The 27,252-nt window shown below is 32.8% G+C and overlaps 3 protein-coding genes across 4 annotated transcripts in view; 2 read left to right on the forward strand and 1 right to left on the reverse strand.

Annotated features, from left to right (window-relative positions):
* mRpL51 (mitochondrial ribosomal protein L51) overlaps window positions 1–27,189 on the reverse strand; it is a 59,466-nt gene extending 32,277 nt beyond the window's left edge. The window contains exon 1 of the mRNA XM_071185964.2: window positions 26,980–27,189. The gene's annotated coding sequence lies outside the window, so the exon portion shown is untranslated. The remainder of the gene's footprint in view (window positions 1–26,979) is intronic.
* LOC122271800 (zinc finger MYM-type protein 1) lies at window positions 8,770–11,513 on the forward strand. The gene is made up of 2 exons (XM_087162688.1): window positions 8,770–9,496; window positions 11,392–11,513. The coding sequence occupies exons 1-2, from the start codon at window positions 8,770–8,772 to the stop codon at window positions 11,511–11,513; spliced, it is 849 nt and encodes a 282-aa protein (XP_087018814.1).
* Window positions 14,111–27,252, forward strand: part of LOC107447849 (protein-tyrosine sulfotransferase 1) — a 104,879-nt gene continuing 91,737 nt past the window's right edge. For both annotated transcript variants that reach the window (XR_015433650.1, XM_087163543.1), the window contains exon 1: window positions 14,111–14,306. Coding sequence is in view for 1 of the 2 variants with exons in the window: in XM_087163543.1 (XP_087019669.1) it covers window positions 14,139–14,306 (168 nt within the window). In the remaining variant the exon portion in view is untranslated. The remainder of the gene's footprint in view (window positions 14,307–27,252) is intronic.

A 27,252-nucleotide genomic window follows, 5' to 3' on the forward strand; every position in this document is an offset into this window, starting at 1 on the left:
TAGGGATTCGTAGTATAAGATTGGGTGAATGCACATTCTATAAATATTCTTTTTGTTTAAGTCCATCTTAGAATGTTGTGATAAGGCTGGTCGGTGTGCCCGGTAAACTTTTATATATAGAGAGTTGTCCTTTTTGTCAAATTTAAAGTGATTAATAATATTCACTTAGTTAAATTAGTAACATGTAACCTCTTTCGAAACGGGAAAATTTTTCACCTGATTTCAGTATTGAAATTCGACAGCGCTCATATGTGAAGTACGATTGAAATTTTTTTTTTAAATTTATTTTCTTATAGTACATAATCAAATGAAAAATTCGTAGAAGCTACATCTCACATTTTTCTGGAAATAATTTCCCTGAAGTAGTTTATAACTTGTGGTTTGTTGTTATGACCGTTTTTTCTTTAAATTTATCTTCATTTCAGTTATTGTAAATTTCTACTACGGAAGCTTAAAACATCCCATAACCCTCTCGAAATGTACCCTTTTTAAATGTAGGGCATAAATATTACAAAATATGATCTCCGGTATGCTGGTGTCTTTACAAGTGTATATAAGCTTCTTATTGCCTTTTAGCATTTGACATATGAGTTTAAGCTTTTTGAACGGCCTTTTTGCACTTGTGAAGCAGGTGTCTTTCCATATGAATATAAGCTTTTTAAATTGCCTCTTTGCACTGGTTAGCAGGTGACTTTACAAATGAATATCAGCTTTCCAAATTACCTTTTTGCACTGGTACGCAGGTGTCTTTGCAAATGAATATAAACATTTTAAACTGCTTTTTCTTGTAAAATTGGTAGAGTCGTAAATATATTTTTATTAGTAATATTATAAATTTTACACACATCAAACTGGAAAAGTGTGTTGAATTATTAGTTACTCATATTTATACAATTCAATTTGATAATGTAGTTTTTAAATGTCTGTAAAACAAAGGAAAAATGGATTTAATTTACTTAAAGCGTGAATGAAAGATAAAACGAAAGTGCTCAATTCGACAAGAAGTGATATCCAAATTTTGGCAAAATTGTTCTTTAGCAAAATTTATATTTCAACAAATGATTCTCAATTCAAAAAATTTGATTTGAAAATATTATGCTTACCAATACATTTAATTAATTAAAAACTTGATATACACTGCTCATGACAATTGGAAGTTTTCGTAAATCTTGTATAAAACAACAGTGAGCAAATTTAATTTTGCAAAAAATGGAAGAAGAGAGTACAAATGCAAAATATTATACTTTCAAACTTCGCTGTATAAAAATTTTGAGTTTGACGTCTAAGACGAGGCTTAAGGGGCAGCGAATTCGATTTGGCTTTCAACTTAATGTGCAAAAGAAATATCAACATTCAGTTAAGCTCGTTGTTCCGATGTGTGCGATGAAGTCATTTATTCGAATCAGAATCTTGGAGAGTTGTTGACCGGTTACAGAGGGGCCAAACACAAGCCGAAGTCGCAGAGGCCATTGGAGTTTCACAAAGTGTGATTTCCAGAATCTGAAACCATTTTTTTTTTTTTTTTTTTTTGGAGATTGGAAATGCAGGCAGCAGATCAAAGCAAGGGCGTAGACTTACAAAAACGCCCAATGAAGACCATTATTTGAAGCTAATGGCTCGGAGACAAAGTATGAATGCCACTCTTCTTCAATAACACATTCGCTCGACTGTTTTGACACGAACTATCCGAGCATGTGAACTGGAGGAGAAATAAATGGCGCAATGCTCCTTTCTCTGACGAGTCCTGTTTTTCTGTTAATCTTGATAATAGGCGCATTTTCATCCAGAGGGAACATGGCACTAGAAACAATCCTGCTTTCGTGCACGAAGGTGTAAGATTCGACAGTAGGGGAGTGGTGGTCTCTGCAGGCATCTCCATTGATGGGAGCACCAATATCCATATCATTCGATATTGAGCTATGACTGGTTGCCGATATAGGGATGAGATCCTGAGACCCATTGTAGTTCCTTAAGCTGCAGTAATTGGAGTTGATTTCATGTTAATGGACGACAATTGCAGATCACATCATGCTAACTTGGTGAATGATTTCCTTTTGGAGGAAGGAATCATACGAATGGATTGGCCAGCATGTTCTCCGGACAGGAACCCGATCGAGACTCTAGGCAGACGAATACCACCCCCACTAACTCTCCAAGAAGTGGAAAGAGCTCTTCTAGAGGAGTAGGACAGAATACTAAAGCCCCTCATTATAACCTCATTGTCTCGATGTATCAAAGGTGTTCAACGCTGCTGACAGTTCGGGGAAACCAAACCCCCCGCTAAAAACGATTTTCTTTTAAGGTAACACCTTTAATTATTTGTTTTTCTGATATGAACAAATTGTGATTTTTCCTTTTGTACCCGACCTTTCCTTTTCTGCCAGTCAAATGTCCTTTTTTTTAATCTCATATAGTCTACTACGTCAATCGATAATGAATCAATCATTCAAATAATTTTCCAGGTGCAAGATCAACGCAAAACCTCAATATCCTTTAGTTGTTTTGAGCACTGAAAATTGCCAATCGAAGTTAATACCATACCTGCCAACTTTTCAGCCTTTCGAGGATAATTTATCCCAGTGGTTGTAATTTGCAATTTTAAGTTACATTTTTAAGCAGGATTTACGCTGTATTTCTAAACAGCTTATGCAGACCACCATGATACTATTTAAAATTATATATATACTTAATTTTTTTAAAAATAGTGGTGGTTAAAAAGATTATAAATTAAGTTTATAAACGGAAGGAATATATAGAAAGCATACATTTTACTACCACTTTAAATAAAGAAATAAAATTTTACGCCAAATGCGTAGAAGTTGGCAGGTATGTAATACATTCTCTTCGGCCAAATTAGCATATCATTTTTCCATATCTAGTAATTAGTAAGATTCTTTTAAAATGAAAGTGGCAGGGTAGTTACCCTTTGATAATATTTTGGATTTAAGAGACACGACATAAATGCACTTTAAAATAAAATGGACCATTTTGAATAACTTTTGATTTAATGATCGGAACTTCACGTTCTAGGACACTATCTTAATGGTTCGAGGGGGTGATCACAAATATCCTAATTAATTAGTACAGACGATATTTTGAAGGTATGAAATCGGGCAAAAAACGTACTTTCTCTGAATAAACAGTCGATGAATTTTCGGACTTCAAAATGTAGTGGGTAGCCGCAACCTGGAAAACATGGTTGCCATAGTTTGATCAGGATAGCGATGCATAGTTTGGACCACTTAAAATTAAATTTACTTTTTACGCATTTCGCCATATTTCGAGAACTGCTTTAACAAAATAAAACATTTTTGCATACAATTATAAAATTCGTTTGTCCGAAGATAATTCCATTTAAAAAATAAATTTTAGTAAATATTTATTATCTAATTTAATAATCGTCGAAACATTTTTGAATTGTAAGGTATACAATTGTTTACATCATTTTAAGGTATTCAATTTTACATGTCAAAATCCAAAAGTTTAGCGAAATCGATCGAATAGTTTCTGAGAAATAAAATTTCAAAAAAAGTCACATGATATCACTTTCTTTAATCATTTATTTGTAAAATCAAGAAAAGCCTTCATTTAGGAGAATTTTAAAAATGAAGATTCCAAATCATTTATGCATGTTTTATTTGACAATTCCTTTTCATTAAATTATTAGTTTTTAGTGTTAAAATATTCTTCGTCTTCTTTGCATAATCTAGGAACAAGTTCATTAAAACATTTAAGTGCTTATTTCTTCCTGTTATCTGCAAAGTCAGTACGGGTACGCCACAGGCGACTAAAAATATAAAAAGGGTAGAAACTCAATTTTTATTCATTTTTTATCTCTTTAATTATTTTATTTTAACTACCACTATGAGTTTTATAATTTAATTTATTAATACTTTAACCAAATTATATTAAAATTCACTATTGTAAAATAAATTTTTTATTTTACTTGCCAACTTGCTCCGGACAGCGAATAAATATTTTCGAGTGGTAGTTTATTAATTGTGATTCTTTGTTTAATAAATTCAATTTATTAGATTTTTATCCACCACTATTTCTAAATAGTTAATAGACTTATATATTCACCACTTCATTATAGTGAAATCATGTTAAACTTGTTAAAAAATTAGCCAAATTATTCAAATATTTGCAATTTATAGTTAGTAGTTACTTGCCGTTTTTTAAATTATTTTGTCTTGTCCAGAGCAGTTGGCATCTCTGTAAATAAAAAAATGATCAAGAAGTTGCTGTTTTCAATTTATTTAAATACAACTTAAAATTTTTTGATTCATCACATTTTGTATTTTTTAGTCGCCCGTGGCAACCATAAAGAAACTGTGCTTTGGAAAGAGATCTAAATATAAATACACAGTTAATAGATTAGCGTTGAAACAACAACTATCTTCTGCAGAGTAAGTCCCTAGAATGAAACATTTGGTTAATCACATTTTTTTTTTTTAAAGAAAAGAACCGTCTGTTTAAAAAAACGTTGGGCATATAAGTTTTGTTAAGCTACTTGTCTACTCATTTGAAAGTAACACTTAAGACAAAAAATATATAACCGCAACATATCACATCATATTTCTTCCTACCACGCCCTAGGTACCGGAGATGTGGGGACAAATAGCAGTCGCTGGAGTAAATATGAAAAACAAATTTGGTTCAGGCTATATTATTAAATTATATGAAAAATGTAGAAAGTAACCAATTCCAGATTTAAAATTTAACGAGTGGAAAATTGTTGAGATCCGTTCAAAAATCTCATGAAGCAGAAAACAAAAAATTAAAATCTTTTTCTCGTCGTGGTTTCCCTAGTCATCTAACGCAAATGCTCGTTTGTTCTACTAAAAATAAAAAGTATGTTCCTCAAAAACATTGCTTAAAGACCTCAAATTTTTTCAACATTTCCCGGAATAATGTGATGCAGTGCAGCATTTATACATTTAGTCTACTTAGAAATAAGAAAAGTTCTCATATATTAGTGATTTTAGTTAGTTAAAGTCATGTTATTCAAGAAAAATACAATAAAATAAAGAAGTAAAATCCTACTAATACCGCTTTATCATAAAAAAAATTAGGTTTTAGTAAATACTTTTTTTACAAGAATTTAGGCAGTTGAGATAACAATATTCACTATTTTGATGCGCTGACTATAGTTGGCACTTGTGTTAAATTTATTCTTTCGCATTAAAGTCACAATCTGGGAAAGTAGTGGTAAGTGAGAACGCGCGTTTTCAATTTATTTCACCCTGTGCGGAAAAGAACATTTTAATCGGACAACTCATTAACAACTGCGACCTCGTATGAAATAGGCGAATAACTCAATGCACTGTTACGATGCGGCATTAACTGATTTATCGAACATATAAATTGACATATAATAAAAATTAGAGTTTTGGGAGAGAGATACCAGGCACCAAAAGTTTGCAAATCACATATTTAAGTAAATCATAAAATTGTGACAAATTAGGAATAAAAAACAAAATAAATAAGGAAAGATAAAAGTGAGAAATAAATTATTTACGAAATATGTTCAATATTTACAAGCAAGCAAGTCATGCTCTTCAAAAACTACAAGACCTTATAGACGAAATAGAAGACTGGTGCTTAAAATGAAAAACTGCAGCAAATGCTGGAAAATCACAAATATTAATTATACAAAAAAGAAGAATTAAAATACTTCCACAACTTCAACCAAAAATGTTCAACATACCAATACCAATAGTTAAAAAAGCAGATATCTTCGCCTTATAATCAATAGCAAACTCACCTGGAATGATCACATCAAAAGCACAATAGATAAAGCAAATGCAGCAATAATAGCCATACAACCATTAATATATAATCAGAATATTTCACTTAAACTAAAGAAGCTACTATATACAGCAATGATCCGCCCAATACTTACCTATGCCTCACCTGCCTGGGCAACGATAACTCAACATCTACTGAGAAAATTAAACCAATGCCAAAACAAGATCCTTAGAAGAATAACCTGTGCAAGATGGTTCATCCGGAATACCAATATACATGCAGACCTCAAAATACCAACTCTATCACAGCATATATACAAGCTAAACGCAGATTTTTTTCGATAAAGCCATAGAATGTAAAACAGCAAATTTTAATGAAATCTTTAAATTTGAAAATTATATCAAAGATAAAAACTACAGACCAATAGCTGCACATTTCACCTCCGACGCCTCATATCATAACTATCAAAACAAATAATTTCATCAACCTTTCTGAAAATAACGTTTACTCATGCTGATACAATTCTGAACAACTCCAAAATCAAACAAACACAGTTTAGAGCAAGCTGCTCAATTTATTTTTGATTCCTTTTTAGTTATTCAAGCAAAGAGCTTGAAACATTCATAAAAGCAACTCCATTGCCTGTTTACCTCATTGCTCAACCAAAACTGTTCTAAAATTCCAGATGAATGGGATAGGGGCCGCTTCGCGTCCCAGGCAGTGGCGTAGCTACCAAGGGGCTAGGCGGGGCAGTGCCCCGGGGCCCTCAAGCTCAGGGGGCCCTCGAATCCTCACCAGAAATCTCGATCGAACTGAACTTTTGGAAATTTCTCCCATTTTCAAAATAAATATGACAGGTTGCAACCCCACTTTAATCATGACAACTCAGTTGAGAGAAATTCAAAAGTTATGCCTAGGGAATTTCCCTAAATTCTTTCTGTAGGTTGGCAGTGTTGTCAATTTGGCGGATATGATGTGTGCGTTTTATTATTCATCGATGTGCGTTTTATTGTGAATTCGAGTTAAGATTTTTTTTCGAGAACGGTTAAAAAATTAATGCTGTATCAGGAGTAAGTAAGCTAATGTCAGTAAACTTTGTACTGTTCAATATAGTGGTTCAATTTTATTTGATTTTACCACACATCATGTCCGTTAAGTCAATAAATCGTATCAAATCTATAGATTTCGGCTACAGCTCATTGTATAACGCGAAATATCGTGAAAAAATGCAAGTCACCTGCAGTAGGTACATTAATTCAGGTCCGCGGGCAGGAGATCGTTCATGGTCTCTGTAATGCCTTTCCTTTCCAATAAATAAGTAGACCAGATTTTTAAAACAATAAAACTTAACTTTATTTAAAAACAAAAGAAATAGGCATTGTTTTCCAGTAAGAGCTTCCAGCTCTTAGAATACCAAGGGAGACCCTCTTCTTATTATATTAAACATACATCTACCTTTCTCTCTCTCACATCTCTCCGACGGGATGACAAAATGCACTAAGTGCGCCTTAAAAGGTCGCCAAACAGTTGCCAACCATTACAGTCTCCACCGTTAAATGTAGTAACACTAACGGTGATAATTTTTTCCAGGGATTCCCCAACGACACTTAATTGTAGCGTATCATTGTGTTTCTTTTTCCTTTTATTTTACTTTCAACGTCGTCAGTGAACAGTGACTACCTACCTACTCGAGCACAATCTAATATTGTATTGTTTAAATAAATTAGAAAACTAAAATTATGGATAAAAAGAAACCCAGTGGTGCATTTAAACGCAAACAACGCCAAGAAAGAGAAGATAGTAAACAAAAATTGCCCAAAATAGGCAAGTTTTTTAGTCAGCCTTCTGCAAGTACATTTGGCCAAAATATTTCTATTGATAGTGACTCAAATAACGTGGTAACTGCAGTGTTGGTTGAGAAGCCTACTGAAGAAGATTCGACAATTATTGCAGTTGGAGATACCTCCGCCGCCGATCACGTGAACGTGGATGATGTTTGCATGACACACATAAGAGCGGAGGGTTTGGAGGAACCACAGACCTCTACATTTTTCGAAAATGTGTACGACAAATCTTCTTGTGACTTGGGAAACTTCACAAACAAGATATTAAGTGATAACGAAAAACGTCAAATTCTTGATATGAGACCTTTACAGCCTTCAGGACCTTTTCCAACAGACGCCAACCAGAACAATAGGTGTTTTTCAAAATCGTACTACGTTTCGTGTTCTAAATATGGGCCAGTTAATCGTTTTTGGTTGTGTTATTCCAAAATACCAGACGCTGCCTATTGTCAACCCTGCTGGTTATTTGCTTCACAAAGGAATAATATGTGGTGTACGGGAATTTGAGATTGGAAGCATTTATCAGAAAGAATTAAACAACACAGTTGTTCGAGTGGCCATTCGGAAGCATGTGCTGTGTATGAATTTTGAAGAAAAAAAACGATACTAATACTATTGACAAGGCACTTGAAAATGAAATTCGCAAAGAAGCATCATTTTGGAAAATGGTTCTTCAAAGGTTATTCGATATCATACTTACCCTAGCAAAGAGTTCTTTGGCTTTGAGAAGACATCAGGAAGACTTAAGTCAGAAATGATACCACGGAAATTTTCTGTCCTTTTTAGAGCTTGTCGCCCGATATGATCACATTTTGCGGCAAGTTTTGGATATACCCAAAGGTAATAATAATTATTTCTAAGTTTTTTTTTATCGTTTTACTTTGTTTATAATTATTAACTGTTTAATATCAGGACTTTTTTGAAATTGTCCTTTTTTATGTTTTTAAGATCTACAAGGTATCTGAGTGCAACAATTCAAAATAAAATGATTGAGAACTTGGGGACCAAACTCGAAACCCATCTACTAGAACAAATTAGAGCGTCACCGTTTTTGCAATCATAATGAATACGACACAGGATATATGAAGGTAGATCAGCTAAGCATTGTTGTGAGGTATATGCAGTAATAACCAGATCGGAAAATGGACAGCCAATTGATATAGAAGTAAAAGAAATGTTTCTAGGCTTTTATGCAGCCATCAAACATGGCGCAGTAGATTTAGTCAACCAAGTGACAACATTATTTATCGACAAAAATATTGATTTAAAAAAATGTGTGGGGCAAGGCTATGATGGAGCCAGTGTGATGAGTGGTGTGCATAATGGTGTACAAAAACATATTAAGGATATCCAGCCTAACGCAGAGTACGTACATTGTGCCACTCATAATTTAAATTTGGTGATAAATGATGCCGTTAGCAGTTGTGTGGAAATACAGATTTTTTTCGCAACGTTGAAAGATTTGTATAACTTTTTCGGAAACAGCATCAAACGTTGGAATCTACTGTCAAAATTCACTGGCGAATCGGACACCACTCTAAAAAAACTAAATCCGACTAGATGGTCCAGTAGGGTCAATACGATTTCTGCAATAAAACTTCGTTATTTTGATATTATCAAAGCATTATCAGAAATAGTTCTAAAGAGTCCTAATAAAGATGAGCGTAGTGAAGCAGAGAGTAGTAAAGCAAAAATGCTAAATTTCGAGTTCGTGTTGCTTTGCGAATTCATGCACAGTGTATTGAACGACATCAGTTATGCATCCAAAACTTTACAAAAATGCGACATCAATTTGGGCGAGGCGAGTAAAGTTTTAGCAGAGACCAAAGCAAAGTTGCAAATTTATAGAAATGATTTCGAATTATTCAAGTGCAAAGCCAGTGAAACTGCAAGAAAATATGGTATTGATACCCATTTTCAAGAAAAAAGGCAAAGAAAAGTTAAAAAACATTTTGATGAATTAGCTGCTGATCACCGATTTCCAAACCGAGAAAAAATATTTAAAATTGAGATTTTAAATAATGTACTAGACACAGTAATATCTCAATTAGATACACGTTTTATTGGTATGAGTGCAGTCTGTCATATATTCGATTTTCTAACACTAACATTTTTATTACATATTGATGAAGCAACTTTATTACATAAGTGTGACGAATTCCAAAGAAAATATTCAGATATAATAGGCCCTAGTTTTTCACTTCAATTTATTAATATTTACCACCTAGTTTTACCTGAACTAACTCAAGCATGGACTGTTCACCAATTATGTAAGGAAATAATGAGCAAATATGGAGTGCTGGAATGCGACCTAATGGAAGTATTTACAGCAATGTTATTATTCTTTACAATTCCTGTCACTTCTGCAGCAGCTGAAAGGTCATTTAGCAAATTAAAAATAATAAAAAATTATTTAAGAAATAATATGGGCCAAACTCGACTCCGACATTTATCGCTAATAGCAATTGAAAACAAAACCGCATCAAGCCTGGATTTAAACGAAGTCATTGATACTTTTGCGAAGACTAAAGCTAGGAAAATTTTTTAAATATAATTGTTATTTAGTCAGTTGGTAGGCCCGACCTTTATATAATAAACCCTTGAATATTCTCTATTTCGTTTTATTAGCCAAACCTACACCAAGTATTAATTGTAATTTATGTTGTTACTGTTTAATATTTTTATTACCTGCCCTGCAGTGCACAAAAAAGAGCTTAAGTAACTTAGCATTTTTAAAGTATTTGGAAAAATTTCATATTTTTATTTGATAAAACCTAATCAGTTTACATAGCAGTGGGGCCCCAATTTTTAATTTGCCCCAGGGCCCTTAGCTACCTAGCTACGCCACTGGTCCCAGGTGCCCAATAAAATCAAAACACAAATATTAGGCATATTATGCTAGGACTAGCATAATATGCCTAATATTTGCAAATTTAGTTAGTAGTTATTTACCGCCGTATGGCCAGACAGGCAAGCCATGTAAAATTTGCCTGGTATTCAAAGTGTTAACAATAGATAGGGGTTGTTCGTAATTCATACTGAGCTACCGTTGCCTATAGCTTTATTCCAATAGAGATTTACACGTGGTAATTTAACACGTTGAGCGCCGCGTCAGCCATCGGTGGCTAACACTGGACTTTCCATTTAGGCCGCGTCAACTACCGGTGGCTGACACTGAAATTACATTTAGGCTGCGTCTGCCACCGCTTGCTGACACTGACCTTTCAGATAGGCCGCGAAAAACAGCTGGCTGACAGCGTATAACATGATATAGAACTATAAAATTTACACTCTTTTATGGAATTGCAGAAAATTTTCTAAATTATTGTGATTCTTGGTTTAATAAATTCAATTTAGTAGATTTTTATCCACCACTATTATTAAACAATTTGTAGACATATAGAATTCACCATTTTCTCCTGATATGTCATACTAAACCTTTTATAAACTAGCAAAATCTGTCTATATTTGCAAATTAAGTTTGAAGTTATTTACCTTGTGGCCAGACGAGCAAGCCATGTAAAATTAGCGTGGCATTCCACGTGTTAAGGGAGCCCATTATAATGTGAAAGTAAAATAAAATTACTAAGTGGTCAACTTATAAGAAATTCCCTTTCGACGCGCATATATATTAGTAAACTTTGAAATTTCTTTGAAGAAATCCATTGTTATGTATGTCAGGAAATACTTCCAGTGATAAATTCAGAGTTCGACACTTCATTGAGTCTACTGAAAGTTTCAAAAGCTTGGGTAGTGAAATCATAATCCTTAAACCGCTCTTTAATAACTTTTTTAGACTTTGAGAAGAAAGCAGTTTCCTCCGGAATATTCTCCCCAGCATTGGATTTTAAAGCATGGTGTTATCTGAGCAATCTTCAGGTCTTCAGTACGATCATGTCCTTCAACATCAGCTCATAAACATAAAATATATATTTAAAAATCTCGAATATCATGCATGATTGTACAGCCGTCCCCCCTTTTTTAAACTAGACTTTAACGTTATAAGCGGGAACTTGCAACTCATGAAGAAGACGGTCACTGATACACAGACACTTGACCTATGATCTCAGTGTCAGCTAATCGTTTATTAACAAGATGGCGTGTTAATTAAATACAACGCCTTATCACACATCGAATTTGTTAAAACATAATTCTTTCCCGTCTACGTCTTTTTACTTAACTTAGATTTATTATTTGTTAATGTATTTCATTGCAACCACGATATATTTTTGTTTTGCGTACCTGGCAACTTCAATGCATAATTAGTTTGTTTATGTTCTACGTGGCTTCGTGCTTCTTTGCGTGCAGTAAGAAATATATGGAGAAAGAATTGAAATCTTGTGAAAGAATATCGAAAAAGAATGCAAAGAATATAGAATGTGTAACTTAAGAGAATTGATACTTGACGGGCTAGGATTACTTGAAACAGAATGCGAAGAACAGTTGCTAATGTAAACAAATGCCAAGCTTTAGTAACAAATCAGGATCGAGATACGCATCCTACACTTACTTGCAAGTATCCCGTTACACTGAAAATCATACACAAGCGCAAATAAGATAATCATATAGTATATAACAGAACGCAAGTCACTCTATGTACGTTTCAGTTAGAATGTACTGTCTAAGGTCGCGTTTGCCAATGTCCAGCTTGACTAAACTTTTCAATCAAAATTTGCTGTTCCAGAAAGGATCAAAAGAATATTAACAGGGTGTCTACCGGCCTTGAAATTTTTCATGAATTTTATTCGAAATTCAATGACTTTTAGGGATACCAACTACTACGCTTTTTTAAAAAAAATATTTTATAGAGTTCATAGTAATTTCGCCATTTTAAAAGCCAAACCGCAATAGAGCTGGACCAAAAGTAGCGTTTCATGTGAAGTTTTTTTCTAGTATCTGTGTGGTTAATAACATAAAATCACAATTATACAGATCGAAGTATCATACATTAAAACATTAACTTGACTACTGATAAAAATTGTTTTTTCTTAATGCGTAGAAAATTGGCAGCTCTGGATTTCCAAGGATTTTCGAGCTGACTAATTTTTAAGATTCAGTCTTCAGAAAATTTTAAGGTGCTTTTGATGTTGTTTTGAAGTGAGAAGGTAAATTTGAGGTTTTATTAAAATTGACTTAAAAAAAAAACAAACAATCAACCTTCTAAGGTTTATAACCCAGGTGTATGAAATTTATTTTGTTGACATATGAGGTTGTTTTGAGATTGATAGAAATCTACCATCGAGCGACAAGTTGGAGAGGTGTTTTTTGAGGTTTACAGTTTATTTTTCTTACACTTCAAACAAATAAGTATATTTGAGGTGTGAATAATTTCACCCAATTTCAATTTGAAGTATTGCTGAAATATATATGAGGTCGATTTTACGAGGCGTAAGGGAGGTTGAAATTGAGGTTTATTGATGAGGTTATTTTTGATGCAAAAGATAACCTCATTTTCTGCATCAGGTGTATTTTTTAACACCTCAAAAATATCTTAGTTTTTTGTAAGGGAATATCTTCAATGGATTGAGGAATAGGAATTAGATTTTTAAAAAAGAGTTGTAATTGACAGATCCACTGAAATAATTTTTTTGTTTGACACATTACACATTATATTTATCCACGACTGCATATTAATAATTTAAACAGATATGCCAAATATACAGTTAGTTATGTTGTTGAATATGAGAAGAGTGTTACGAAATTTTTCTTCATGAACTTCATGAAAAAAAATATGGAAGAAAATAGATAAGTTCGTGAGTTGGAGAAGACTTACATTACCAAAACATCAGATAAAAAAAAGTGTTATAAATATTCTGCTGAAGTAAAAAAAAATGTGTAGAAAAAAATTTCTGCTTTTGTATCTTTTTTCTCTTGCATTGAATTTATTATTACGTCATTTTTAAAAGTTCAAAAAACTTTCTCTGTGGTGTTTTCTTTTTGACATACAAAATTAAATTTGTTGTACGAAAAGTAAAGTGTTTGATTTATTGAGAAATAAAATGGTATAAGTACAGGGATGCCTACTAACTACCCTGTGCGAGCAATATTTTTCTTGCGGTAGCAAAATTTATATTTTAATATATGATTTTTTTGTTCAGTAATTTTTACTTACATTTATTTTACCCCCTCCTATTACGTACGAAAAAAATCAAAATTTCATATAAAATACTATTTATCTAGGAAGTAAACTTTACTAGGGTTCAACTGAATTAACTTTTGTAAGTTTTAGTTTTTAAGTCTCTGTCACTTTATGCAATATTTTGAAGAAAGCATCGATAAAAAATAAATAAATAATAATTTACACAGAAAACTGAAAGAAAAAAAATTGCATTCATTAGCATATTTCCTCTCTTGATTTACTCAAATTAAATTATTTCTCAAAATTTATTTTATGCTTGAAAAATAAAAGAAAAGAGAGAAAGAAAAAAGAAAAATTGTTCTTCCCCAAACCTGGAGAATACGACTACGCCTGCGCCGACAAATGAGAACATTTTTTTCCTCGCCTCTCCTTTCATTCAAAGAGAATTTACCGTAAAGGGCGGTATGACCGGCCGCCCGCGTGGCGTCGGTCGGCACGCTCTCATCTGTGCCGGGGCTTGCACTCTCACGTGTTTGGCCCTGGTTTCCATTTGGATGAAACCTAGCGCAAAGGATATATGCTACGCTATAGAAGGAGTCTTTCGTCAGCAGGAGGTTATGATTCCTTCTGAGGTAAGAGAATCATTTTTAGTTTTTTATTTTTATATCTGAGTGTGAAAACTTATTCGAGTGAAGTTTATTTTAAGAGGAGGCTTTGCGGGAACGCATTTGTCAAAAGGAAAAAAAAAGTGTTGTCTTTGTTATTTTCATTTTTTTCATTCTTGCTTTTAATATCTTTTTTATTTCTTACTTATCTTTTTTCTTTCCTTTTTTGTTGTTAATGGTATTTGAAATATGATTCATGGGGAGATTTATTTTGTACAAGATTAGGGGTCGGTGGTTGAACATTTGTTTGAGAATTGTTGATTTATATATAGTTATTTCTCATATAATAGTTATAATATTTACTTACTTATCGAACATACTATATAAAATTATTTACGCACTTTACGATATTTATAAAGCGCTTTGAAGACTTAAGCATCCTCTGTAAATAATTTATAATGTATACCAGGGGTTTTCCAACTTACGTGAGGCAGGGGGCCGCAATTAAAAACACCAGGCCGCAACTTTATCAAAAATTTATATAGGACTCTTTAATGTTTGAAGGAATATTAAATATTACTGTCAAATTTTTAACAAGTTGTACAAAACAAAAGTATTGAATTACAAATAATAATAAATATTTTCTTGAATAAATATTTTCGTAGATTCTAAACCTGATGAATATTTTTTGTTTGCACCGTTAGTATGTTAAATTTCACAGAAACGAAGAAATTAGGTTTTATTTTAAATGAAAGAAAAGTATTTTAAACCCATACGAAAATTGTCCGTAAGAAAATGACCATTAATATATTTTGGCTCGCGGGCCACAAATAAGGCTTCGTGGGCCGGATGCGGCCCGCGGGCCACCAGTTGGTAACCACTGATGTATACTATAATTTTTTTAAAAGGGCTTCATTTATGAATGTTTTAGTTTTTGAAACTAAATTCAGTAAGAAAAATAGGTAGCCCCCTGAATAACTTTTGTGTTAATGATCGGAATTATACGTACTAAGCGATTTTAATGGTTTAAAGAGTCGATATTAAATATGTTAAATAACTAGAGCTGACAATAAATTAAATTTGGAATCGAGTATAAAAACTTACCTTCAATGAAAAAAAAAAAAAACAAATTTTTCTACGTTGTATTTGATCTTTTAACCATCAAATTATGGTGCGGGTTGTATTTTAGAAATTATGGTTTCAATAGTTCAGTCAAGAAGGCGACAGGAAATTATGACCCCCTTATGTTAATTTCACTTTTTGTGTATTTAGCCATATCTTGGAATCTTTTGAAAAGATCGAAACATTTTTGCACACAATTATAATGCTCGTTAACCCGAAAATATTTTTAGGTAAAAAAAAAAATAGTTTTTAATTACGATTTATTATTATATTTTATAATTTCACCCGAGAAAGTTAAAATAGTAAGATAAATAGGTTTTTTTTTATTCTTTCAAATTAATTAGTTTTAAATGACAAAATAAAAAATCTGAAAAAAAGGTCAAACAGTTTTTGGATTTGAAATTTTAAAAATATGACTTTATTGAAATTTTGCAACTTAGAAACTCTTCGATCGATTTTATTTAAATTTTGAATTTTGTGTAATTTTATAGTTTAAATTGTTTTAAACTTATGTATACCCTCCAATTCAAGCATTTTTAGTCATTATTGAATTAAATAAGAAATAATGAATAATTTAAAAAAATACTTTTTTCATCGAATTGTCTTTAATTGTACGAATTTTATAATTTTTTAGATTCGCGAAAAAACTTCTTGAGATATGGCAAGAAACTCAACCGGTGAAATTTTCAGTAATGGTCCAAATTTTCCGACCGCTCCTCGAACTAAACTATTGGGACTGAAGTTTGAAGCAACCCTCCACCCTGCTTTGATAATCGAGAATCTAAATCTGTCGGGGAAAAATTCGGATATGTGTCCGATTCCGTTACCTAATAAATTAATTAATTCCATATTGATTAATTAATATATAAGGGAACTAATAATTATCATATACATCTTTGCCATTAAGATTAGCATTTTTGTTCGAACGATAGCATCGGATTGACTAATCGTTAGAATAGTTATTTTAAGTAATTATTTTATTCCCTTGTTCTATACTGAACCTTTAAAATAAACGAAGCCCATATAGTTGAGTAGACAGTTTTCTATAGGACATTTTATGTGTTTGTTTAACTATTGATCTGTAAAGTGATGGAAAAAAAACATTTTAGTTCTAATTTATCAAAATTACAAAACATAACCTTTCAACTTTTTGCCAGTAGAAAAATTATTTTATGAAACTACTAAAACTCACATTTTCAACTGTTGTTGACCAATTGGTGACTGAGATTACTCGGCAAGGAAGAAACAGAGAGAGTGTCAGATCTAATTTAGTTAATTTAACCTCTTAACGATGGGTTAATTTTCAAGAAAACGGTCATGAAAGTGCATATTTTTTTAGCTTTTGTATTTGTATTACGTATTCGATTAGTGATGCAACTAGTTTAACCCTTTCGCACCGGACGGGACTTGTGCTGTCCCAGTCTGGTAAATTTTTGATATTACGGCTGGGTCAACATATGTCCCATTTACTGAAAAATATCTAGGACAGAAAATAACGCCCACTTTGGTCTCCAAACCGATTTTAAGGCCGTCTCATCGTTCTGAGTTCATGAATTTCTCACGTCAATCATTCCAGATCTAATTAAGCAAGCGACAACTTGCTCCGGACAGCGAATAAATATTTTCGAGTGGTAGTTAATTAACTGTGATTATTGTTTTAATAAATTCAATTTATTAGGTTTTCAACCACCACTATTTCTAAACAATTCGAAGGCTTATTCGAAGGCTCCTTCCTCTGATAAAGGGTCGAAATGAGTCAAAAGAGAATTTACCCTGAAAACAAGTAAAGACAGCTCGCTTATATTAGTGAGCCTTCTGAAAACACTGTAGAGGAGACCGGCAATGAAGTCGTGTCACCCAATCATAATGATTTGTTTGATGATGAAGTTGAGCTCCAGAACTAGAATCCACCGTCATTTTCATGGTCCTATCCAACTAACTTTGCACCACGAGTGCAACTAGTTAATTACATCAAGGGCCAAACAAATTTCTCTATTGGCAACGAAGCCACCAAAGTGTATTCTTACTTCAAGATCTTCCCCAAAAGTTTATTCATTTACACTGCCCAATGTACGAACGAAAGTATAGAAATGGAAAGAAAGAACATTTGGAAATGAGAACAAAGAAGTCAATAAGCAAAGGCGCTCTACCTCTAAAACTATATCATCATCATCAACAACAACGAGACTTTTCAATGTTGGAAACCATTTCCCAATTGAAGGAAAAACGCGCAATAGATGTGCATGGTGCGTAAACATGAATAAAGAGGCACGCTCGAAAATAGTGTGCACCTCTTGCAACGTAGTAGCACTGTGTAAGAACTGTTTCCAGCCCTACCACACCCTCAAGAAATCCAGACTTTCGATACTGTTGTTCCTCCACTACTTTCAAATTTTTCAATTTTTTACCTTTCTTATTTTATAACTGTTAATTTCGAAAAGTGTTTATAAATAAATATGTTAATAAAAATGTTAACACAAATGTACATGAAAATGTTAATACAAAAAAAACGTTGCCTAAAATAATCATCAAAATGTTAAGTAAAATGTCAATAAAAATGAGTTATTGACTCTAGAATTCCGGCCGGGACATACCCTGTCCCGGGATTTAGATGCTTTGGGCTTACGGCGGGACATATGCTGTCCCATCAATAAAAATTGTTAAATAATTGTTATTGATGGTGTGCTGTTATGGGGACGCTTATGCGTCTCCAAGATCTTCAACCTTTTAGGCATAAAAGCTATTTAATCTAATAATCGCTTGGAGGAGAAATAACTGATCCCGTCAATGGGGAGCTCTCGGTCTGATTTTTCGCCGTATTGAAAAGGCTAAAATAAACTAACTATCTACAATTACCTTAAAAATAACCTGGTTCTGCCATCAGGTGTGTAAAATGAGAAATAAAATGTTTTCCGGGCAAAAGAAATGAATTAGTTTTATTCTTATTGGTGCGTTACTACTGAACACTCCAGCCCGTCAATATCACGGGAGCGAGAAATAGCAGGCGAAATCTCACCCCGTCATTTTCACAGGATCGAGAAGAAAGTGGTTAAAAGATATAATAAAATATAAAAATGTAAAATTTATGAAATATATGAATATGAACTATAAAGTTGGCTTGTCGTATGGGGCACAAATTAGGTTTAAAGTCAGGGGTGGTATATTCTCGAGGCAAGAATCGCCTTTGTTCCTTTCCTCGCCTCGAGGGCATCTATGTATGAAATGGGGGGGGGGGGGTATCTATTTAATTTATTAAATTTACTTGAAAGTATTCCGTCAGAGAGAAGGAAGTTTATGTTCGGATTGTGATTGCTGGCTTCTGGAATGAAATTTTGTCTAGGATAAGAATAAAATCTTCAGTTTTGAAATTTAGGGCGTTGTGGTAAAATTTGGCTGTCAGTTGGTTTATAAATTCATAGACAGTATCCAAATTTAGGTTTTTTTTCTCAATGCTTTATTGCTGATATATCGAGGTACTCCTGTCATTCTTCTTATGATTTTGCTTTGAATGGTTTCAATTTTTGTTTATTTGGGTTTTATTTAGGCAGTTCCATGCAATGCGTTCGTGATGATCAACTTAATGTAGGTGATATAGAGCAGACGTTTGAGATTCTAGGGTAGACTCTAGTTAGAATTTAATATCGGTCTTAAGCTAGAGAAGGCCGCCATGGCTCTTTTGCTTTTTTTCTCAATATGAGTGTTTCAATTTAATTTGTTTTTTTTTATTCGTTTTTTTAACAGCTTTGCTAGGATTTAGTGACCTGGTCGCAAGCGCCGTGTCATCAGCATAAAATGCGATCAGATGGTTTATGTAATTATCATCTACAGGAAAATTGTTGGTATATATAAAGTAAAGCACAGGGCCTAAACTACTCCTTTGTGGGACGCCTGCTTTAATCAGTTTTTATCTGAGAGCTTGTTATTCAGCTTGATCTGAAAGGTCCTGTTTTTTAGGTATGAGTCGATAATGTAGATAAGATCAGGATGCAGCTCTTTGTTTAACATATCAGTGATTAGTTCTGCATACCCTCCAACTGCTACTGAATTTCCGTAGTTTCAGAAATCTTCTTTTCTGACGGTAGCAAAATTAATGTCTTAATATTTAAAAAGAAATTAATTTTAGCGTAACTTGTCCACTATTACTTATAAAAGTGCAGGCCATATGGCTAGATTCTTAAGTTCTGATAAAAGTTTTATGAGAGATCCATTTGCTTTAAAAATTTCTACTTTGGTTCGCTACCACTAGAAAGAATTATTTTCAAAATCCTCATAAGTTGGAGGGTATGGTTCTGTATGTCAGACGTGGTCGAAGGCTTTCGCCACGTCTGGCATAAGCAGGGCTGTTGTTTCGTGTCTATGTATCCCATCACTGATGAAGTTGATGAGTCTAGTAAGCTGTTTTGCCGTTGTGAGTTCCTTTCTGAAGCAATATTGTTGTTTAGGAATGGAATTAAGTAATGGCTGCAGTCTGTGTAAGATGAGTCTTTCGAAAAATTTTCCAAGGTGGGAAGTATGCTTATTGGCCTGTCATTCGTGGCAAGTCTAGAGTCTTTACTCGGCTTGGAGAGGAGAATAATTATGGCGTTTTTCCATACATCAAGGAAGACTTTATTTCTTATGCAGGCATTGCAGATGTCTCTAAGTTCTTGTAGCTTATTATTAGGAAGATATTTGGTCATTATACTGTTAACATTATCCATTCCCGGTGATTTTTTATTGTTTAGTTTGCATTTAATGTTAATAATTTCAGTTTGTTCGACTTCATCTAGTGTGCTTACGCAATTACTACTATTATTGAAGAAACTATTCTATATGTTGTAGGTGATTCGGTCCTCGTCTTCGTCAGAAAGGGTTTCATTTATCTGGAATTGAGCTTCAATGGTATCGGCGAAGATGCTTAATTTTTCTTCGTCTCTGTATACATGGGTGTTGTTGTGGATGATTGGCTTATTTATTGTTTTGGTTGCTTTCAGGAATTTGCTCGTACGCCAGATCTTCCATACAAAGACTAGCAACCTTATCCTGCCAATTTTCTTCCCTGTGTATTTCGCATCTATTCTTAATTTCATTAGTCAATCTATTAAATTCAGTTTTAACGTTTGGGTTTCTGTTCTTTTGCCACAGTTTTCCTATGAAATTTTAATATCCTATAAGCTTTCGTAAGTCTTGTGGAAGCGCCATATAGTTATTTTTGTCAATGTAAATTTTTGTGGCTTCATTCAGTGCTTGTTGTATGTCGCTAGTTGTATGCCACTACTTCGAAATAATTTAAAGCATTATATGATACGTCACTTTATTAGAGTGAACCCTTTGAAAACATTGGTAAAATCAACCGAAAATTTACAAATTTAAGTTCGTATTTTTTTACAGTATTTTATAATATTTTGTCGAATTCGGAGCAGTTGACATTCCTGCTGTTAGCGTCATTTTAAAAGGATGACTTGTTTCTTAAAATGAAAATAGAAGTGGTAGCACCAGTATTTCCATTCTTGGGATTTACTTTGAAGAAACAAGATGCTTGAGCCGCGATGGCTCAGGGGATAAATCGTTCGCCTTCCAATGAGGCGAACCGAGTTCGAATCCCAGTCGATACGAATTCCGCATCCGGCTTGCACCGACCACAGTGCTGACGTGAAATATCCTTAGTGGTCGACGGATCATGGGTTAGAGTCCACTTGTCGTTAGGCTAACCGTGGAAGGTTCTCGTGGTCTTCCTCTCCATGTGACGCAAATGCGGGTTAGATCCTTCAAAAAGTTCTCCACGAAGGCAAATTTCTCCCAATACTCGATTAAGGAGTTCCCTTGTCTTCTGGATTGGGTTCAAAATTATAAGGCTACGGAGTTGAACCTTAGAAGTCGTAAACCCATAAATTGGGTCGGTTGCTCAACGATGGTTATAAAATATAAAATTATAAAACTGATGCTTCTTCCAACCAAAATATATTAATATTATGAATTTTTGACCCGAAGTTTATATTGTATTCGTGCCAACTTTTAAGCGATCGAAAAAAGCTTTTTCCCTATATTTATAAAAGGAAATTTAAAATGAGTTTGACAAAGCATACTTTTCATTTATATTTATCCACTATTCCCTATACCCCATTATATTTATCCACTATTTTTCAATTATGTTTATCCACTATTATTTCATTTATATTTATCACTTAGCGATGAGTAGATCTTCGATACTTATTTTTAAGTTATTATTACGTAATGATAATTCAAATCAACTTAAACCAAATTTATTAAAAGAAAAATTAAGCATTAATGTGGCTACCATATGAATTCCAAAATTAAAATCTTTCGAAAAATCCGGAAGAGTTAGCAGGTATGAAACAGCAATGCTCTTAAATGAAGGAATGAGGGAAAAAAATGTCCACTTAGTGGAAACAAATTTATAGTTTTACTTTTTTCACATAGGTATTTTAAATATATTTACCCCTTTTATGGTTAGACATTAATGGTTTCAGCTTTGGCAAAGAAGCATAATTTTGAGAGAAGTTTTTATATTTCGATTATTACTTGATTACCACTTCGTAAAATATTTTTCAATAACTGCACGAGTTGGTAGCTATATTTCCTTTCTATTTCTTTGCTATACTCCAACACATTTGATACATTAGCACACATATTGATTTCATATTTTATCTTAAATATTGTTAATTAAATTGTTTGTATAAATAGTAAGTCAGATATTTTCTGGTGTTAGCTACCACTTCCAGTTAGAAAAATATCGTTTTAATACAATTTTAGATCTCAATATATTTAGTTAGATAATTTATAGATTACGGTTGACACAAATGATTTCTCTCTCTCAGATAAATAAATAAAAAGAGAAAGAAATGAGTATCATTTCATAATTTACAAACTATATTATAAAGTACTAGCATGTAGTATGTAAAGGTCCGAAATGTGTGGCAACACAGAGTTTCCATGATTCTTAGAATAATGTAACAGTTGTAAAAAAAAGGTGGCAAGTGCATTAATGACCACTAAATATTGTTTTTTTTAAGGGGAACATCTCTGCATGAGGTCTATAAACGGTATAAGGGTTTATTAAAAAGGGAAATTCTTGCTATTGTTAAAATGAATTTTCTATCTCTAATATATTTTTTCAAGGATTCGAAAGAACCATGAAATAAATTAAAACAGTGGTTCTGAAAATAAACAAGGTATTCAAAGTTGCTAACTTCTTACGCTTTGGGAAGAATTTCTTTTACTGGTTTATAAGTTTGTGTTTTAACGTATGATTCTTCGTTTTGCAAACTTGATACCTGTAAACTAAAGAAAATATATAGGGGAAGAGGGTTAAACCCCATAGACAAAATGTGAACCGGTCCCCCAAGTCTGTGTATGAAGGAAAAAGAAACATTTAGAGGCTCAGTTGCAGATTTTTTTGAAACGGTCTCTCACCCTCTTCTCCACTTAAGCTAATATCATAAATTACACTACTACTTTTTTCGTAAAGCCACTCTTTGTATCATTTCAAAATAAAAATTCAGGATTGAATGAGTTAATGAATTTCTTAAAGCTGAAATTTATTTGTTAAACTTTTTATTGGTTTGAGTGATGATTGTTGGCAATAAATCAGTTCAGCGCGTTTGGCGTGTCTCAGTCGGACAAAATCTCTATTGCGGAGCGTATGACGTGTATATATGACGGACCAAATTTCTATAGCGGTGCGTATGACGTGCATATATATCAAACCCAATCCCTATTGCGGTGCGTATGACGTGTATGTATGTCAAGACCAAATCTCTATGGTGTATATGACGTGTCTATATATCGGAACAAATCTCTATTGCGGTGCGTATGATTTGTATATATGTCGAACCAAATATCTATTGCTGTGCTTATGGCGTGTTTATATGTAGAGAACTACAAACTAAAATTTGCAAATTTTTTTTGGATAATACAATTAACAATAGATGGTCAATAATGGATAATACAGTGAACAATAGATGAACAACAATGGGCATACAGTAAACAATAATGGACATTACAATGAACAATAATGGATAATAAAATGAACAATACTAATTAATTAAATGAGCAATAATAATTAATACAATGAACAATAAATAATAGCCACTTAGTATAATAAAATTTACCACTTTTTTTGTAAATCCATTTTATGCATATTTTCAATATAAAAGATCAGAATAATACAGGCCAAGAGAAAAATCGTAATTCACCCTTTAAATCTATTAGTTCATTTCTAATCATTAGTGTATGTTGCTTATTCAGGGCTTGGGTGAAAGCCGTTGTATAGCAAGACGGAAAAAGAGAAAAACCTGGTACGTAAAACATTTCATTCCAGCATTTTTTTCGAAAAAAATGAAATATCTGTAACTATCAAGATTTCTTTTATAATTCTGGCATATATATAAAACTGCTTCTTTATTAAAAAAAGGATAAGTAAACTCCTTCCCAAAACTAGCTATAACTGAAATGGTTTAACTACCAGCCTTTCCTCTTTTCCGTCTCGCTTTCACCCCTGATTTAGGGTGCTCACAATCGGGAAAATTTTAAAATAGTAGTAGTAAAAGATTAACTAATCATTATTTTTACTATTTCCGAATTAAAAGAAATTATACACGTTGAATGCCATGGGGGTAACGGGCAAAGCCAAGATTATTAGAAACGTATAATTCCAGTAAATTATAAATTTTTTTATATTATTATTATCGTTACTAATATGGTTTGAAGAAATTAACCCTTTGACGGTCAGGGAAATGAGCAGTTTTCGTTTCATTAATTCGGGCAGTATTACGAGCTAACAGTAGTCGAAAGTGGCAGCTGTTTTACCCCGTCGTTCTTCCGGAAATGTCACCCTTCTCTGGCGAGGCCAACTGCTCCGCTTTCTGGAATTGTTATAATAAAGTGGTAGCAAATTATGTAGTAAAATTCGCTGGAAAAGGGCAGTTACGCCTGCTTTTTAATTGAGTAACCAGTAGAACGTTGCATTTTATAAGATACTTATAATTTTTGATATTTAGTGGTGAAAAAATTACTTAAAAGAAAAAATACTAAACTGAAAGTAACTTGAATTTCGCTACCGCTAGAAAATACTATTTTACAAAGCGGTGCCGTAGATAGCTTGCCTCACGCGTTTTAAAAATTTCTTAAAGTATTTGTAGTACATAAATAACAGTTTTTACGTACTTTAAAATAATAAATGATAATTATTAAGAGTAAATTATAGCTGACTATAATCAATTATATAAATAATAGTTAATTATAAATATAAGAAAAATATTAAATTGAAAGGACTAAGTAAATGCAACTAATGTAAAACTTTATGAAGCATTTAAATACAGTAATTACCTAAATTATTCTGAACAAAGTCTACATCAGACTCAAAACTTGATAAGCTTTCTGTATCACAATCATAATCATCATTCGCTTTTCACCCATTTTACTTTACAAACACCCTAAAAAACGTGCCAAAATACGCATAAAACGAACAAGGTAAAAAAATAAATTCCCCCTTCATTATGAAAACAAATTCATGGAACCCGTACTGCCTTCTGTAAGCAATAAAACTAACTACGTTTCGAGAGTAGGATTCGTTTTTAACGTAGTTAATGCAGAATAATATAACGAACGAGCTCAGCTCGTCAGCGCGCATTGGGGAGAAATTTCACTACTCGAGTAGTGCTCGTTACTAACCATTACGGTCGAAATCTTGCTCCCGAGCGGAACTCGTTTGCGTGCATTATGAAGCACGATTCGATTGCGAGCTGAACTCGTTCATAACCGTCAAAGGGTTAATGCAATGTAGAACACACAAAAATAGTTTTATTTATATTCACACAGATGCCAACTTGCTCCGGACAGTGAATAAATATTTTCAAGTGGTAGTTTATTAATTGTAATTCTTGGTTTAATAAATTCAATTTAGTAGATTTTTATCCACCACTATTTCTAAACCATTCGTAGGATTATATGGTTCCCCACTTTCTTTAGTCATGTCGATCGGTTAGAAGAGCTTCGCGCTTAACACCGAGATTCCACTCATATCAATCAATCAATCAATTTAGTCATGTCGTGCTAAACCTTTTAAAAACTAGCAAAATCTGTCTAATATTTGCAAATTTAGTTCGTAGTTATTTACCGTTTAGCCAGACGGGCAAGCCAAGTAAAATTAGCGTGGCATTCAACGTGTTAATGTAGATCAGGGAGGACAACTGCTTCGCTTTCTGCAAAGTGGTAGAAAATAGATCATTACACTTGCAGAACTCTGATATATTTTGCATAAATTTTAAAAAAAACTCACCATAAGAAAAACGTATTTATATGGCATTTTGTATAAACTTTAAAAATATTCATAGGCAGCGATAGAGAAAACAACTTTGAATCAAATTTACAAAACCAAGAATTTTAAATTAAAACATGAATTTTGCTGATGCCTGGAAGACTTTCCTAAAATTAAAGGGAAGTAAAAATCTTTCGTGCGAAACAATTGTCACCACTTTTAAAATTTCTTCCGGGTGTGGCCACCCTCATATTTAATTTTCTAATTTCGTTTCAACAACTAATTCCGAAAAAAAAAATAAGCAGTTGTGGTATTAAATATATTAGAAACAGCCCCTGAAATTTTTCGGTATCCTGAATTAATCACATCATAATTTTGCCCTAAGGTCCAATTTTGCCCCAAAACTGTCTCTATATTTAAAAATCGTAAGGGCCACCAACGCTGTTTGGCATTGCAATTTCGAATGCTTTTTTTGAAAAATGTTTTTTTACATTTCATCTTGCTGGGCAATGATGAAAAATTCCATTTCTCATTCTAAAGGTTTTCAAAATCTTTCTTTTATTGATTAATACACTCACAATAGTTTTTATATATTTCATTTTATATGGTTTTTGTATTCTTTATTATTTATAAATTGGGGTTCCACCAGAAATGGTTCAATCATTCAGGGTTTCATTGCTGGAAAAAAAATTTAGAGCCCCTGAAATATATTATCATTATAAATTGTTTAAAAGTAAAATTACTTCTCATTTTATAACACATTCTTCATTCCTAAGTTTAACATTTATATTTCAAGTGCCGTTGATTTATTTTTAAATCCAAGTAATCATTTTGTTTCGATTAAAAATGTAATTAAATTATAAAAATTATGTATTTTATTTATTTTTCGAAGAGTAGGAAATTTTATGGGATAAGGAAACAAAAGGGGTAAATCTTCTACTGGGGGTGGACGAGTCAGGTCTTTTAGCATATGAAAAATAGTTTGGGTGCTTAATAGTTGTTACAATTTACTTTCGCTTAGAGATAATTTCCTTTAGCTTTTAAATTAAAAAAATGGGCTTTACTTGATTATGAGCGTTTTCATACAAAATAATATTTTAAAGAATTGGATACAGCTTAAATTCAATTCAATTCAAGGACAGTTTTCTATTCATTCTTTCTAAAAGAAGAGTAGGACGGCGACCGATAAGGAATCATGAAAAAAAATTAATGAAGGAAGAGAGTAAATTTTTTTTATAAGCGATATTTAAGTTTTGTTTCCGAACTCATGAAACCGCATACATATTAAAAGTCACTTAAACAAAAAATGTATGAACTTACCTCGCTTCAAAAAATAATTTTCTTTTCATTTATTCATTCGCCTTTGCGAATAAAATATGATATAAAGTGGTTGTTTATGCATTTCAAAACTTCGTGATTGAATATTTTACACGATTTATACCTCTCAAACTTCAAAACGTACATTTATTAGATATGTTCTACTAAAAAGGGCTTAATATGAGAATTTTATTCCCATATACTAAATAATTTTTGAAGTTTATTCAAAATGTATATGCATGAGTGGCATTTTCGTGATCATATATTTATTCTGTG

This window comes from Parasteatoda tepidariorum, chromosome 5, assembly GCF_982258835.1.
Source record: "Parasteatoda tepidariorum strain Cologne lab strain chromosome 5, Ptep-v5.0, whole genome shotgun sequence".
NCBI classification, from domain to species: Eukaryota; Metazoa; Arthropoda; class Arachnida; order Araneae; family Theridiidae; genus Parasteatoda; species Parasteatoda tepidariorum.

Excerpts from the sequence above, each read along its gene's own strand:
- LOC122271800 (XM_087162688.1), top strand. The coding sequence starts at position 8,770 with ATGTTTCTAGGCTTTTATGCAGCCATCAAACATGGCGCAGTAGATTTA. Across the intron at positions 9,497-11,391 it reads TGAAACTGCAAGAAAATATG|ACTTTGAGAAGAAAGCAGTT; the intron begins GTATTGATACCC and ends TAACTTTTTTAG.